The sequence below is a fragment of the Schistocerca gregaria genome, chromosome 5 (genome assembly GCF_023897955.1).
Source record: "Schistocerca gregaria isolate iqSchGreg1 chromosome 5, iqSchGreg1.2, whole genome shotgun sequence".
NCBI lineage: Eukaryota > Metazoa > Arthropoda > Insecta > Orthoptera > Acrididae > Schistocerca > Schistocerca gregaria.
In genome coordinates this window covers 180,416,166-180,430,207 of record NC_064924.1, presented here as the reverse complement: position 1 = coordinate 180,430,207, position 14,042 = coordinate 180,416,166, and the positions used below count along the sequence as shown (strand labels likewise).

Sequence of the window (14,042 nt, the reverse complement as noted above, 5' to 3'; positions counted from 1 at the left end):
TGATGAGCACTGTCCTGTTGAAAAATAGTACCACAATACTGTTGATTGAGAAGTAAGACATGAGGACACAGGATTTTCATGACCTATGTTGTGTTATCAGAATTTGCAGTCACTACCGGAACTTGTGCAGCGACCTGAAGTCATACTCGATGACTCCCCACAGCATGATGCTAGTGGTAATAATGCTATGCCTCCCAAAAAACATTGGAAGAATTGGACCTCTCCCAACAACAATGGTCATCTGGGGTAGTGCCAAACTTCAGTTCATTGCTGAACACAATGTGGCAGCATTCGTCAGCAGTCCATGGTTTTTGGTTATAGCTCCACTCCAAACAAAGGTATTTGTGTTATTGTATTAACAGCAGCCTATGCTTGGGACAATAACGCCCCAGTTAAGCTGCTACTAGTCTCTGACCAATGGTGCAGGATGACACAGAATGTTGCAAGAAGTCTGTAACTTGTTCTTAGATGGCAAGACCAGATGCGAAGATGCACAATGTGCTTTGTGTAACAATACAGTGATCCTCCCTGGCTGGAACCTCAACAATGAGTATGCCTGCCCTCACATTACCGTGCATTCATGTCCAAACAGCCCACAAATCTTCACATTGCATTTTAATATATTCTGAAGCAACACTATAAGGAAGTGTAAGCAGCATATATCATTTATTTAGAGCATCTCAGACCCCATGTTATCACAATCGCAAAGCCTTGGCACATCTGATAGCTCCCTCTGTTCCTCTCTGATAGAACTATTCACCCAGTCAGCTTCTATGGGTGTAGCTTGCTATTTCGGCGTTTTGCCTATGACACTTGTACATTGTGACAAATGTTGTTACATAAAAGCACAAGAGTCAGTATCTTGTTTTTAGCAGCTGCTTGCTGTTACAAGTTGAGATCTGATTTTCCATTGCTTGACTAATGAGACATAAGGCATTCTCTCATTCAGTAGACTTACCAGAAACTGTGGTGAAAGCCACAACATATTTTGTCAAATGTCTCCTAAATTTAGGGTGTGTGTCTGACAGATTTACCCCCACATATTAATAGTGAACATTCATACAGGACAGTGTTGGAAGTATAGAATTTTGCTCTAGTTTGTCAGCAAGAAACAGAAAATGAATATTCTACATTGCTTGAAGTTTCATCAAAAATTAAAGTTCTTGTCTCTGAGTAGACTTCTGATCCTCACATTAATACTTTGATCATACTGCCAATGAACAATCAATGTCTCTAGAATCATACCCATTGCTTAATGTGTTTCAATCAGACATATGTAACTTGCATTTTATTGCCAAAATAATAATTTATCTCATTTCTTAAAAATGCTACCAAACTTTTTATTCTTAACATGCACAATTTTAGCAAAATTGCATTCTCTTTTCTGTTGTAGGAAATAGTATTAGTTTAACTGATTATATGCATTTACTTAGCTGTTTCTTTTTGTTCCCAAAAGGGAACTTATTTTTTTTTTTGTTATTAACATAATGTTACTGAAACTGGATTTGCAATTACTTGAGTGTGTCTGAATTTAAGCTTTCTTTTTTTTTTTTCAGAGGAAGTTCTTGCATCAAATAAAGCACTCTGGTTTTCTCCAGATGGGAAGAAATTGGCTTATGCAACATTTAATGATAGTTTAACACGTGTTATGACAATTCCATATTACGGATCTCCTGCAAATCTGGAGTTCCAGTACACAAGAGCCGTCAATGTACGATACCCAAAGGTGATTACCAGTTTTTCAAAACAGCAAAGCTACTGTAATCTCATAAATGTAACATTAGTCATTAATTGGGAAATGTTGAGGCACATTTCTTGAAACTTTCATTTTCAGCTTTCCATAAGCTAATGATGGTAGCTGACAATTTCCTAATGCTTTACATAATAATCAAATATTTTCATTACATTTATATGATATCACCACTATCATTACTTATATTATAGACTGAAACATGCAGACTATAGTGCCAAGTGTGTTATATATAGTATAACATTCACCTTTGTCTCCCCCAGTTCTCATAACAGATGGCTCCCTTTCCTCCTGGGGTCTGAGTGATCTACTTCCTTTCTAACATCACTAACCTACATCAGCCCATCCCAATTTCCTTCTCAAGAAAGAAACTAATGGCCACAATAGCTAGGATAGTTTCTCATACTTTTACTTGTGTGCATAATAATGAAGTGAGTGTAAAGCCAGGTAGCTCTCTTTAGGTTATGTATACATGGGGTTTTCATTTTAACTGGAGACATTGAAATATCTCAAAAACTACACAGTTGATAAAAAAAACTATAATTCTAATTTGCTTGTCTCGGTGGGGGACATCCAATGTACCACACTTGACCTGTCGCCCTACCTTGTGCATGAGTGGCAGGGGCCAATTTTGAAATATTCAATGGGAATCCCGATTTTTATAGCAGATCGCAACTGTACGGAAAAATCTATGTACGTTTTGTATGAAGCATTATCTTCATTTCATCACAGATGGCACTGTAATTGAAGGAATAGAGATGGGTACACAATCGTAATTTATGACATGCTACCCAATGCCTCTTCAATATCCAATGGCACATGGGTCCCCACCTCTATGCTGTGAGGGTAGTACAGGCCAGTATTTCAAAACATCTAATTGGAAGTCCCATTTGCAACATTGTATTCTTCTGACATGTTGAACAGAGGACTACCCAATGCGCCTCCATGGCCATGTAGTGAACTACGACGTATCGTAACAGGCAATACATTGCGAACAGAGCTCACGTACCATGCAGACATAGAACAGGTAGCAGCTCTAAACAGTGCAATCCTTGTGCAGTGTTCATTGCCTGCATGTCTACCTATCATTTGGAGAGCAGACAGGCAAGAGGACAATGAATGTTGCAAACCCAGAAAAAAAAATTGAAATGATCCTGATTTACCGAAAATGTAGGAGAAATGTTGGGGCTGGTGTTGCCTTGTATGCCAAGCATTTCCCAGGGGAAGCTCCCTCTTGTTCATCCTTTTACAAGCTGGTGGATGTCTTTATGTCTGATGGTAGCATACAAAATGGCAAAAAGAAATGAAGCAAATGTGTTACACGAGAAGCTCATGAAAGAGCTGTACTAGCAGCAGTGCACCACAACGCAAGGATAAGTGCCTGGAAATTACACTGTGATTCTGGTAGGTCCATATGAAGTTTTTGTCACAATACTGCATCATCATAAGTATCATCCTTACCAAGTGTCACTGCATCAAGTACTCCATGGTGTCAATTTCCATAACCAGATAGTGTTTTGTGAAGGGCACATCAACAAAGTCAAACAACCACCAAATTTTTTTAATAATTAAATGTTTCCCAGAGACATTTAAGTCTCTTTTTATTATCTACAATAATGATTGAAGCAGACTAAATGAATTAAAATTTGTGCTGTGGCCGGGACTCGAACCTGGGTCTTCTTGCTTGCTAGGCAGAAATGTAAGGGAAAAATGAATTGAAGTTTGTGTTGGGGAGGGCACTCAGCTTAGGTGGTTCATGCAGCAGTGTTGACCATCATACTGTGATGGTGTAATGGTTAGCATTTCTGCCTAGCAAGCAAGAAGACCCGGTTTTGAGTCCCAGCGCAGCACAAATTTTAATTAATTTCGTCTGCTTCGATCATTACCCCCACATTTGTTGCTGAGGTACTATTTTCCAATGAGTCTACATCCACAAACCATGGTAGTGTTAACCGGCATAACATGCATTATTGGAGTATGGACAATCCCCACTGATAGTGGCAAGTTGACCATCAACATTCTTGGCCAGTAAATGTATGGTGTGGCATCATGTGAAACAAACTCATTGGTCTGTATTTTATTGAAGGCACATTGAATGGAGGCAAATATTGAACATTTTTGGCAGAGGAACTATTGGTACTACTGCATGATGTCACCCTGAATGTTCAACAGCGTATATGGTTTCAGCATCACAGTTGCCCAGTGCATTACACAATTGACGCACGGGAGCTATTACACTGTGTTTACACTGGTCCGTGGGTTGGCAGAGGTGGCCCTGTTAATTGGTCTGCTAGGTCACTGGATCTGGTATCACCGGATTTCTTTCTGTGAGGAAAAGGTGAGGCTTACTAGCAAGAGCCAACAGGACATGAAGACATGGTCAACCGCATCACAAATGTCTGTGCTGACATTCCCACAAAAATGCTTATATCCTTTGTGCAGTCATTTGAAAAATGGATCACTAAGTGTACTGGAGCTGGTGGTAGTACATTTGAACACTTACTCTAATTGGAAAAGCAGAGTAGCATTCACCTTGAGCCATGACCACAGTGGTGCGTTGAGTAGTCTCCTGTTCAATGTGTTGGAGGAACACAACATTGTGAAAGAGATTTCCAATTAGAAGTTATGAAATACTGGCCTGTTCTGCCCTTGCAGCATGGAGGAGGGCTCCCATGTGCCATTGGATATTCAAGCCATCACAAATTACGATTGTGCTCTCATTTCCATTCCTCTGATTACGGTGCCATCTGTGGCAAAATGAAGAAAATGATTCAGAGAAAACAAGTACATTTTGCCGTAGAATCATAGTCTGAAGGGAAAAAAAATTTCAAAGCTACCATCCATCCATGGGGTGGAGTGATAGGTCAAATGTGGTGTCACTGGATGTTCCCATCTGAGACGGACAGATTACAATTATAACTTATTTTGATCCAATGAGTAGTATTCAAGATATTTCAATGTCTTCAGTTAAAATGAACAACCTGTATAAATGTATTTAATCCATGTGTGTGTGTGTGTGTGTGTGTGTGTGTGTGTGTGTGCGTGTGTGTGTGTGTGTGTGGGGGGGGGGGGGGGTCAACAGGATACAGTCATGTTCACATGTTGTTAAACTACAAATATATACAATAGAAACACTGCAGTTAATTTATGCTGCAAACAGCTAGACTGGAAACAAAGCAGGCACAAATCAAAGAGATGAAAACAACAACAGAAGAACTTTCTCAAAGGTACTCAAATGTGTCAAAAAAGTGAATAAGTGGCTTAATTGTTAGTCTCCACATCATTATTAAGGAACAAGTAAACCACTGTAGTCAGAGATAAGCAAATTCTTAAGGTTGGAGAAACACTTCATTGCAGATATTCAAGTTTTTGAAAGAGGTCTCCACTATTAAAAGCTCCCCCAGCTCTACAAAAAAAAATTAGACATAATAAAGATTAGAGTTTTAGGTCCTAAACTTGACTCCCCATTGCTAGGAATGATTTTTCAGTACATACATCATCACAATCGGCCACAGTGGCAGCTGTATGTCTGTATAACAAAAAATCCAGCTCTTCAAGGACTCCGTGTGGTATTTTTAGGCTTACAGGCTAATAAATGTACTTCTTAATAGTGTTTGTCATCCGTCTATACTAATAATAAACCTGTAAAACTGTCATGTTTGTCTGTTTGAAAACACATCTCCAAAACTACTAGACAGTCCTTAATAAGGGTTTTCACAGGTAATTTGAGAATAGCTTGGGCACTATATGGGCTTCATTCCATGAAGACTGAACCATTGGGAAAAAATATATCACAGTTGAAAGTTTTAGCCATAAAAATTGTGTAAATGTGAAAATAACCCTGTTACATTTTCAGGAGTAACCAGCTGAACTGTTTTCAATGGCATTTGGTATGGAGGTAGCTTGGATCCCGAGGATGAACACAGGCTGCTTTATAAAGTTTGTGGTACAGGATACTAATTAATTTCAAGAATAATGTGTGAATTAGGAAAAAAAATTACTCTTTGAAAATCTATTAATTCTTTGACTTTCAATCTTTATCGTATTAGTGACAATGCTTTTCTGGGTTGATATATGTTACTTGATACAATCTGAAGTAATGAATACAATACTTATATAATCTCAATTGTGTTTAATCTATACTTCTACAATATTTGTTGCATAATGTACACCTTGTATAACGTATAGTTAATTCAATACCATGATTCATAGATGAGCACTCCTGCCCATACCCCTCTGTATGCACTGCTTAGCACTGCACATGCATCGTGTGTTAGGACAGCTTAGCTTGAGGGGCAGGGGGGGAGGGGATTGGGGGGGGGGGGGGGAGGACAGAGAAGGAGGAGGGAAGGGTGCACATACTTAGCCAAACAGGCAGAAACGTAAGGGCAGTTGATGTTATCACATGTACAGTACCTTACTTATTCATCATCACTCATCATAACAAAACTACTGATTTGTGAGTACAGGCATGGGCAATAGCAAGTTAATAATAAGAATGAATTTATGGTGAACTGTGAAATTCAAAGCCACAGTATTAGAACTAAAAGTAAAAGTAATTTCTTTGCATTGGATTCAGAATGGATTATTATATTATGGTGCAAAAGGTTGACATTATTTGACAGGAAATGCATTTCTCGATACTCTTTTGACCTTTTTTTCACCGAGGGATTGATGCAGTGGTAAGACAGTGAACTCATTAATGGTGTACTTCCAGACTGGTTAGAGTCCTTACAGGCAGTACACATATCAGCATAACTTCCAGTATTTGAAGAACATGACAGTCAGTCATTGAAATATTATGCATAACAAAACAAAAACAACAACTTAGATGAACACTCAAAAGTGCACTACTAATCAATCACTCTGGGAAAATCTGAGAGATCACATCAGCAGACTCATATCCAGGAGGGCGTCATTTGGAATCCTCAGCTGGTTATCCAGATTTAGAATTTTGCTTAACTCTTACAGTGCTGTGGACATATATACATGTCCTCCTCTGCTGCTGCACAAGTACTGTGCACATGTATACATGCACCTCTTGGAGTTTCCTACAGTGCTACTGATGTCTGTATGCATCCTGAACCACTGGATTCTCACTGCTGTGGATGAGTTACTTCCATATGTTGGCAAACAAAAAGTTTCAAATATTTATCATACAACACATGTGCCTCAATGTGTGCTGTCATTTGCAAAAAATAAAGAACTTCATTTCAGTATCTTGAACCACATGAAATATGATGATTGTCTTGACCAAATAAACCCAGTTCACAGAGACAGAAATCAGTTGCATGAGACTGTCTGTGGGATATAAATATCTATTGCTCAAGAACAAAATGAGATATCATTATATTCTCAATTTTAAATAAAATTTTGATATATTATCTAGATGTCATACACAGTGATGTATAAGCATAAAGTCAACCATGTGCGAAGTTCACACAGTGGATTTTTACCTCTGCAAACTCTTTAAAATATCATGCAGTGAATTACTTAATATTATGGAGCACAGTAACTATACAAATAATACAAAGCAATTCAGTCCTTTATTGAGTGAAGATATCACACTGTAAAATGTGGAAACATCAAATTTTTTCAGCAAATAGCTTTCTTAAAATCAGATGATAAGTATTTCACAGTGGCTGGAATGCCATTTCTCAGCCCTGATATCAGCATTTTCTGAACAGTATAGCCACAACAAAGCTGTGTTCAGCATGGAAAGCAGAGAGCATGTATGTAGCAGCGAAAGAGTTAAAGTGAATTCTGAAATAGATCCAATCAAAGGGCATGGTTGATTCACTTCTCCATTCATACCCATTCTGATTTATTTCAGTCTCTAACAACCTTATTGTTGATGCAACATTAAACCCCAGTCTTCCTTTCCTTTTTTGGTGGCAGCTGGAAGGGCTATGTTGACTCAGACAATCTGCAACTACCTGATCAACTTGGCCTCAATGTACCCATTATGAACAAAAGTACAAAACTCTGGCATTGCAGTGTGTAAATGAGGTTAGTGAAGAAACACCTGAAACAAAAGTTGGCTCAGTATCATCATTCTGTCTTCACCAATATGTGCACAATTTATCCAAAGCTCAATGTGCATTGTACAAGAGAATGAAAGCAGTCAGGGTCCAATAAACATCTCATGTATGGAGTCCTATGAGGTCAGCAAGGAGGTTGGTCAGTCATGTTTTGGATAGCTATTATGCCTTCCATCATTATCAAGGATGAGTTGAGAATTGTACAGCTACCCTGCGCCAGATTTTGATTTCAAAAATGTGCCCTTTCAAATGGATGCCATTATTTTGGTTATTACTTTGTTTTTGTTTCACAGTAAAGCTGTAAGTCTTATTCTTTCCTTCCCTGCTGCCTTGAATACTTGTTCGTAGATACATAGATGTTGCAACAATTTTTATCATCATTTTTGTTGTAGCGGCGGCCAGAACGGTAGCAGGGTATTAGTGACAGAAACACGGTGGGACCCACAGCCCACGAACAACAACACAATGGGAGAGGACAGACATGACCAACGGAGGACCTTATGACACAACAAGAACAGACAACAGAGTAACAAACCAAAACAAGACAACCACGTTCACTGAAATAGAAACACAAAGTCAATGCGCTGTCTGAGACGATATGGACTGAGACGCAAAGCAATATTAGACTGCTGGCTGAGCGCAAAGCAGGCGCTTAAGTATGCTATTGAGGGTGCCGTTATTGGCCACTGGGACCACGTGTTTCACTGTAGCACCCTCACACTAAAAGCAGGCCAGGAGGCGCGCGCCGCCACAGCTTACGACGCGGTGGTGCAGAGACCTCTATGGGTATTCGACGTCCATGACGTCTGGCGCGGATTCAAATTTGGTGGCACGCGGTACTAGAATTTTATATAATGAGTGTTAGAAACAGCATAGTATCGTGTTGCAACATGTATCAGCTGATCGTAGAATTCAAACTTGTAAGCACTGGGAAAAGTTAGATAAGAAAGCAGAATCGAACTATACCAATAAATATTCTCCTACCAGTTTCATTCAGTATTTAAAATAACCCTCAATCTTAATGATTATTTATTATATGAGGAAGACTTGTTAACTGATTTACTATTTGCATTCTGAGAATATTTGAATGTTCTAATAAACAGAAGGATTATGTCTTTGAAACATGGATGCCCACTGAAAACTAACGAAAATTTCAGAAATTGAAAAAACTGAAGAATTAAGTCTTTGTTACACTTTTATTTTTTAAACAAATAACTGGTTCTGACTTTACTTCTATATTTATATTTTAGAAAGGACAGTGATGCACATGGCAATAGATGTAAATGTCATCCATCTAGGAGTACACATCAGGTGAATTATTGTTCTTTTTAAGATCTGATGAAAACTCTAAGATAAAAACCAGTTATCTGTTCAAATAAACCAAAATATGACTAAGACTGTGAAATCCTCAGTTTATTTATTTGACACTCCTGCAACGGTCCAAGTGACCTTATTTCATTTTTTGAAAAATGAGCTGGAACATTATTGCAATCCATAGCATGTAAAGTTTCCATATAGAAAACACAGTTTAATGAAGAAACAGAACATTCAAGTCCCCATAGCATAAAACTCATGTTGCATGTGTTCTGTATTTGCTAAATAATATAAAAATCAGTCATTCTCATTGTATTTGTTTTACCTCTTCCAGCCTGGAACGCCAAATCCAACTGTATCATTGACTGTTGTACAACTAGAAGGCTTCAGTGCCTTTGATATACCTCCACCAAAAGAATTGGCAAACAGGTAAAACAGGAAATGGTGTACATGAATGTCATGATAAAAAAAATATGTTTTGATAAACTATTTTTTTCTTTCTCTTTGAAACAGTGAGCCAATATTAACAGCTGTGTCCTGGGCTAACAGTAATGAGGTGTCTGCTGTTTGGATGAACAGGGTGCAAAATGAAGCAGCAATAGTTGTATGCAGCACAGTGGACTTCTCCTGTAAAAATGTAAGCTAGCACCAATAATATTTAGAGCATTATATAAATTTTTTGTTGTGAACATCAAATTTTTAACATATTTTCATGAAGTTGCTGTGTTACTCTACATTTTTCCTTCTCCCTCATTAAAATTTAATCTACTGCAGAGGTTGGCAAGAGAGATGGGAAGAAGAGTTGCAATTGGCACATAAAATAAAATGAGGTCAAAAATGTGCAATTAAATAATAAGTATAAAATTATCTGCATTGAGGGAAATAGAGATTTTAAAAACAGGAGACATAGGGTTCAGTAAAGTAAAGATAGTCATTCAAACTATGCTTGAAAGGTATAAGGTGAATTGGTATACAGTGAACTTAATTCAAATAACTCTTCATTTCTTGGAGGAAGAAGAAAAAAAAGGAAGAAGGTACGTAAAAAGAATAAAAAAGGACAGAAATTCTCACTGAGGGAAGTAACTGAATGTCAATAGTAGAAGAAGGAAAACTCTTAAAGCTAAATAAAAGTAAATAATTTCTGCATAATAAGGGAACTGCTGTGTGTGTGTGTGTGTGTGTGTGTGTGTGTGTGTGTGTGTGTGTGTGTGTGTGTGTGTAAGTGACAAGTCTGATGCAAATGCCAATTTTTACTTTTACATATATAACAGACTTTATCACAAGTTTGATATAAAATAAAGAAGAGCTGAGCAACATTTTCACCCATTTTTCTGGGTTTCATTGATGCTTTTTGGCAGACAAATAGTCGTGGCCCATTCAGCATTAACTGTTCTTTGATCCTCTAAAACAATAGTTGTGACATGCCAGTGTAAACAAAGAAACAAGAAGTTTTCTCAATGAACCCTTCTTGTTGGTTTCAGTTTATCACAGAACACCCTAAAAGTCATTGCTGCTTAGTTTCTGTCTCATAAGAATAAAACAAATATTTGTCTCCAGTTATAACGTTGTATTACATTTCCTTGTTCAAATTTTTTGAGAACTTTGTTCATCAATTGACTTGAGCCCGTCTTCTGTGCTTTCATCAAATTGTGTGGAATCTGTTAGGAACAGATTTTTTTGCAGCTAAATTTTCATGCAAAATTGAATGTACTGTCTCTTCAACATGCCTAAGGATGTTTTATCTCGTAGCAAGTCCCATACACATCCTCTTCAGTAGTACTGCCCACAGTGCCCATGTTTCTATTTTGTACAAAAATTGATCTTGTTGGTCTTCACAAAATTCATCATTGCCACACTCATGACAACAACAAAATTCTGGAAGCCAATTGTAAATAATATTTTCTGAAGATGATTAATTAAAAGCAATTTGTTGTTGAGGTAAGCCTGTATGAATATCATAAACAATTATCCAATGAAAACCTTTAGCTGAAATTCCATTTTTTCATAACACTGTTTCTTTAAATTCTCACTGAAAGCAAACAATGTGGCTTCTTTCTGAGCTACAGTTGTTTTAACTTTTAGAAATTTTAAAACAATGGCAGTGTCATGTCACACTAGTACCATCTAGTCTTCATTTCAAAAAACTTAAAAGAGTATCCTCCTAGAGATAGATAATCTTTAATGGTAATGCAAATACAGTTGCAGATAATAAGCTGCAGAGCTACATCTCAGTTTTGCTACATCATGTTGGAAGTTTTGATCCTTCCTAGTAGCACCAGTCTCGCAAAACTTTTCAGATAATAATCTTATGTACAGCATGTATCTGGTTCCCATGTCCACCTGGCTTCAACTTGTATAAATCCTTTTTCTACATTTCTCTCTTCCATATTTTGTGATTTCTGTTGTTTCTCTTTGGTGTTTGTCCTTTTCTTTTAAGTTCACTTGTTCTCCTTTTTACTACTGTAAATTTGTCTCATGTTGTTGTTGTTGTTGTTGTTGTGATCCTCAGACTGAAAACTAACTTGTTCCATACTAGTCTAGCCTGTAAGCCTCTTTGTCTCTGCATAAATACTCAGATCATATGCATTTGAACCAACCTTCTTATTGTATCCATGCCTAGGCCTCTCTATACTTTTTTTTAACTGAGTTGTCGGCCATAGATGATGGTCATGTGTTTATACGTGTGTGTGTGTGGGGGGGGGGGGGGGTAGAGAGAGAGAGAGAGAGAGAGAGAGAGAGAGAGAGAGAGAGAGAGAGAGAGAGACTGCAGTGGATGAAGGTGTTTTGGCAAAGAGCTCACATGTTTAGCAGTCTCTTTTTTGTGCCTGTCTGTGACTAAACATCTCCTCTACATTGTGAGTCGCAATTTATGATTTTCGTAATATTGTCATTATTCCATCGTGGATTTATCATTGTTTGAAAGAAGATATTAATTTAAAAGCTAAAGCTTTCTCCAATTCAGACTGAATTTAAATCCACAGTGCCTTGCTAGGTATTGTTCTGTTGGATACAGTTTGCTTTTGGCTTCTTCTGCTCTTCCAACTGCCTTATCCATCTTGTTACATGTGGACCATACATGTGAAATTTGAACCATGGCGCAACCTAAAATTTTTCACACATACAAAGCATTAGCAGAGTTGAAATAAGCAATAAGTAAATTAAAGAACCCTAAGACTGTCAAAGGACTGAATCTTGGATCTTCATATTTTTTTATTCTTGACATTTACCCCCTTACACACTGTAAGCAAACAGGTGAATATTTGACCCATACCTAAAAATTCCTCAGTTCTATTTGGTGAGCGAAGTCATGATTTGATTTATCTGTACATATAATTGTCTTCTGTTTTTGAATAATAAAAATCTGTAAATTCAAAAGTTTGGATCTCTTTCCAAATTTTGTACATGTGTTAATGACTACTTCATCTTTCTTTATAATATTTTACATTTACTAGTACAGTCATTCATTCATTCTCACTTCATCTGAACTGCTGCTCTGATGGAACAATGCAGCTATATTGCGTTATACATATTAGTAACACAATATTTTCTTTGTTTCAGATATTAGAAATGAAAGAACCTAAAGGATGGATAGATCTTTTTGTGCCACCAAAATTTTCTGATAATGGTGATAAAATGATTATAATATTGCCACAAGAGGAAGATGAGAAAAATGGTGCCTTTCGTCACGTAACTTTAGTAGACAGAAATTTTGTTCCTCCTAAAATGACAGCTCTAACTACAGGAAAATTTGTGGTAACGGAAATTCTGGCTTGGGACACAACAACAAGAACCATGTAAGATTTTTATCATTTACATTATTTGATACAAGTCATTATATTGTGTCAGGCTATTTTCTCTCTCTCTCTCTCTCTCTCTCTCTCTCTCTCTCTCTCTCTCTCTCTCTCTCTCTCTCTCTCTCTCCTTTTTAAGCAAAAGAATCCTTATGCTAAATAGCAGTGAAATACAGAACGGTTCATTGATGATATAAATTATTAATTCCTCCACAACCTGACAAGTGGAGTTAGTGTTTGTGTCTCTATACAGCTGTCTCATTCATTCACGCACACACACACACACACACACACACACACACACACACACACACACACACACACACAGTTATATATTAATGACCTTACAGACAAAATTAATTGTTGGAAACAAGTATGTCATTTTCGTTGCTGACACCTTGTATAGCAATTTGTTGTTTTTTTCATCTTAGGTCTGTTTGATACATATATCACTGAATAAATTAATAACTGAATAACCGGTGTTCCTGGAAACAGTCAACATGAATTATTTAATTCATCAGAGCCAATTTTCTAATCTCCCAAAGGATTAATTAGTGTCAATATCCAATATTAACAGTAACCTCAGACTTTTGCAGATGATGCAGTTATCTACAATAAAGTAGTGTCTGAAGAAAATTGCACAAATATTTAGTTGCACTCTGACAACATTTCAGTTTGGTGCAGGGACTAGTAAATTGTTTTTAATGTTCATAATTATCAAATTGTGCATTTCACAAAATGAAAAAAAAAAATTTATGATTACACTATCAGTGAGTCCCAACAGGGAACCAGTCAACTCATAGAAATACCTGCGTGTAACAATTTGTAGGAATATGATATGGATAGGTTCAGACATAGGTAAATTGGGTGGTCCATTGGTAGAATACTAGGAAAATGGAATCAGTGTACAGAGGAGATTGCTTACAAAACATTCATGCAACCTGTCGGAAATTATTGCTCAAGTGCGTGGGACCCATACAAAATAGGACTAACAGGAGATAGTGAACATACAGGAAGAAGGGCAGCATGAATGATCACATTTTTGTTTGACCTATGGGAGAGTGTCACAAAGGTACTGAAGAAAACAAACTGGCAAACACTCTAAGTTAAATGCTAACTATCCCAAGGAAGCCTACATACAAAGTT

At 37.3% G+C, this 14,042-nt stretch overlaps 1 protein-coding gene across 1 annotated transcript in view; it reads left to right on the top strand.

The window, feature by feature from the left end:
• Positions 1-14,042, top strand: part of LOC126272087 (venom dipeptidyl peptidase 4-like) — a 1,105,720-nt gene that overhangs the window by 1,059,811 nt on the left and 31,867 nt on the right. Inside the window, exons 7-10 of the mRNA XM_049974650.1 lie at positions 1,557-1,726; positions 9,440-9,534; positions 9,619-9,742; positions 12,664-12,899. Of these exons, the coding sequence (XP_049830607.1) occupies positions 1,557-1,726; positions 9,440-9,534; positions 9,619-9,742; positions 12,664-12,899 (625 nt within the window). The remainder of the gene's footprint in view (positions 1-1,556; positions 1,727-9,439; positions 9,535-9,618; positions 9,743-12,663; positions 12,900-14,042) is intronic.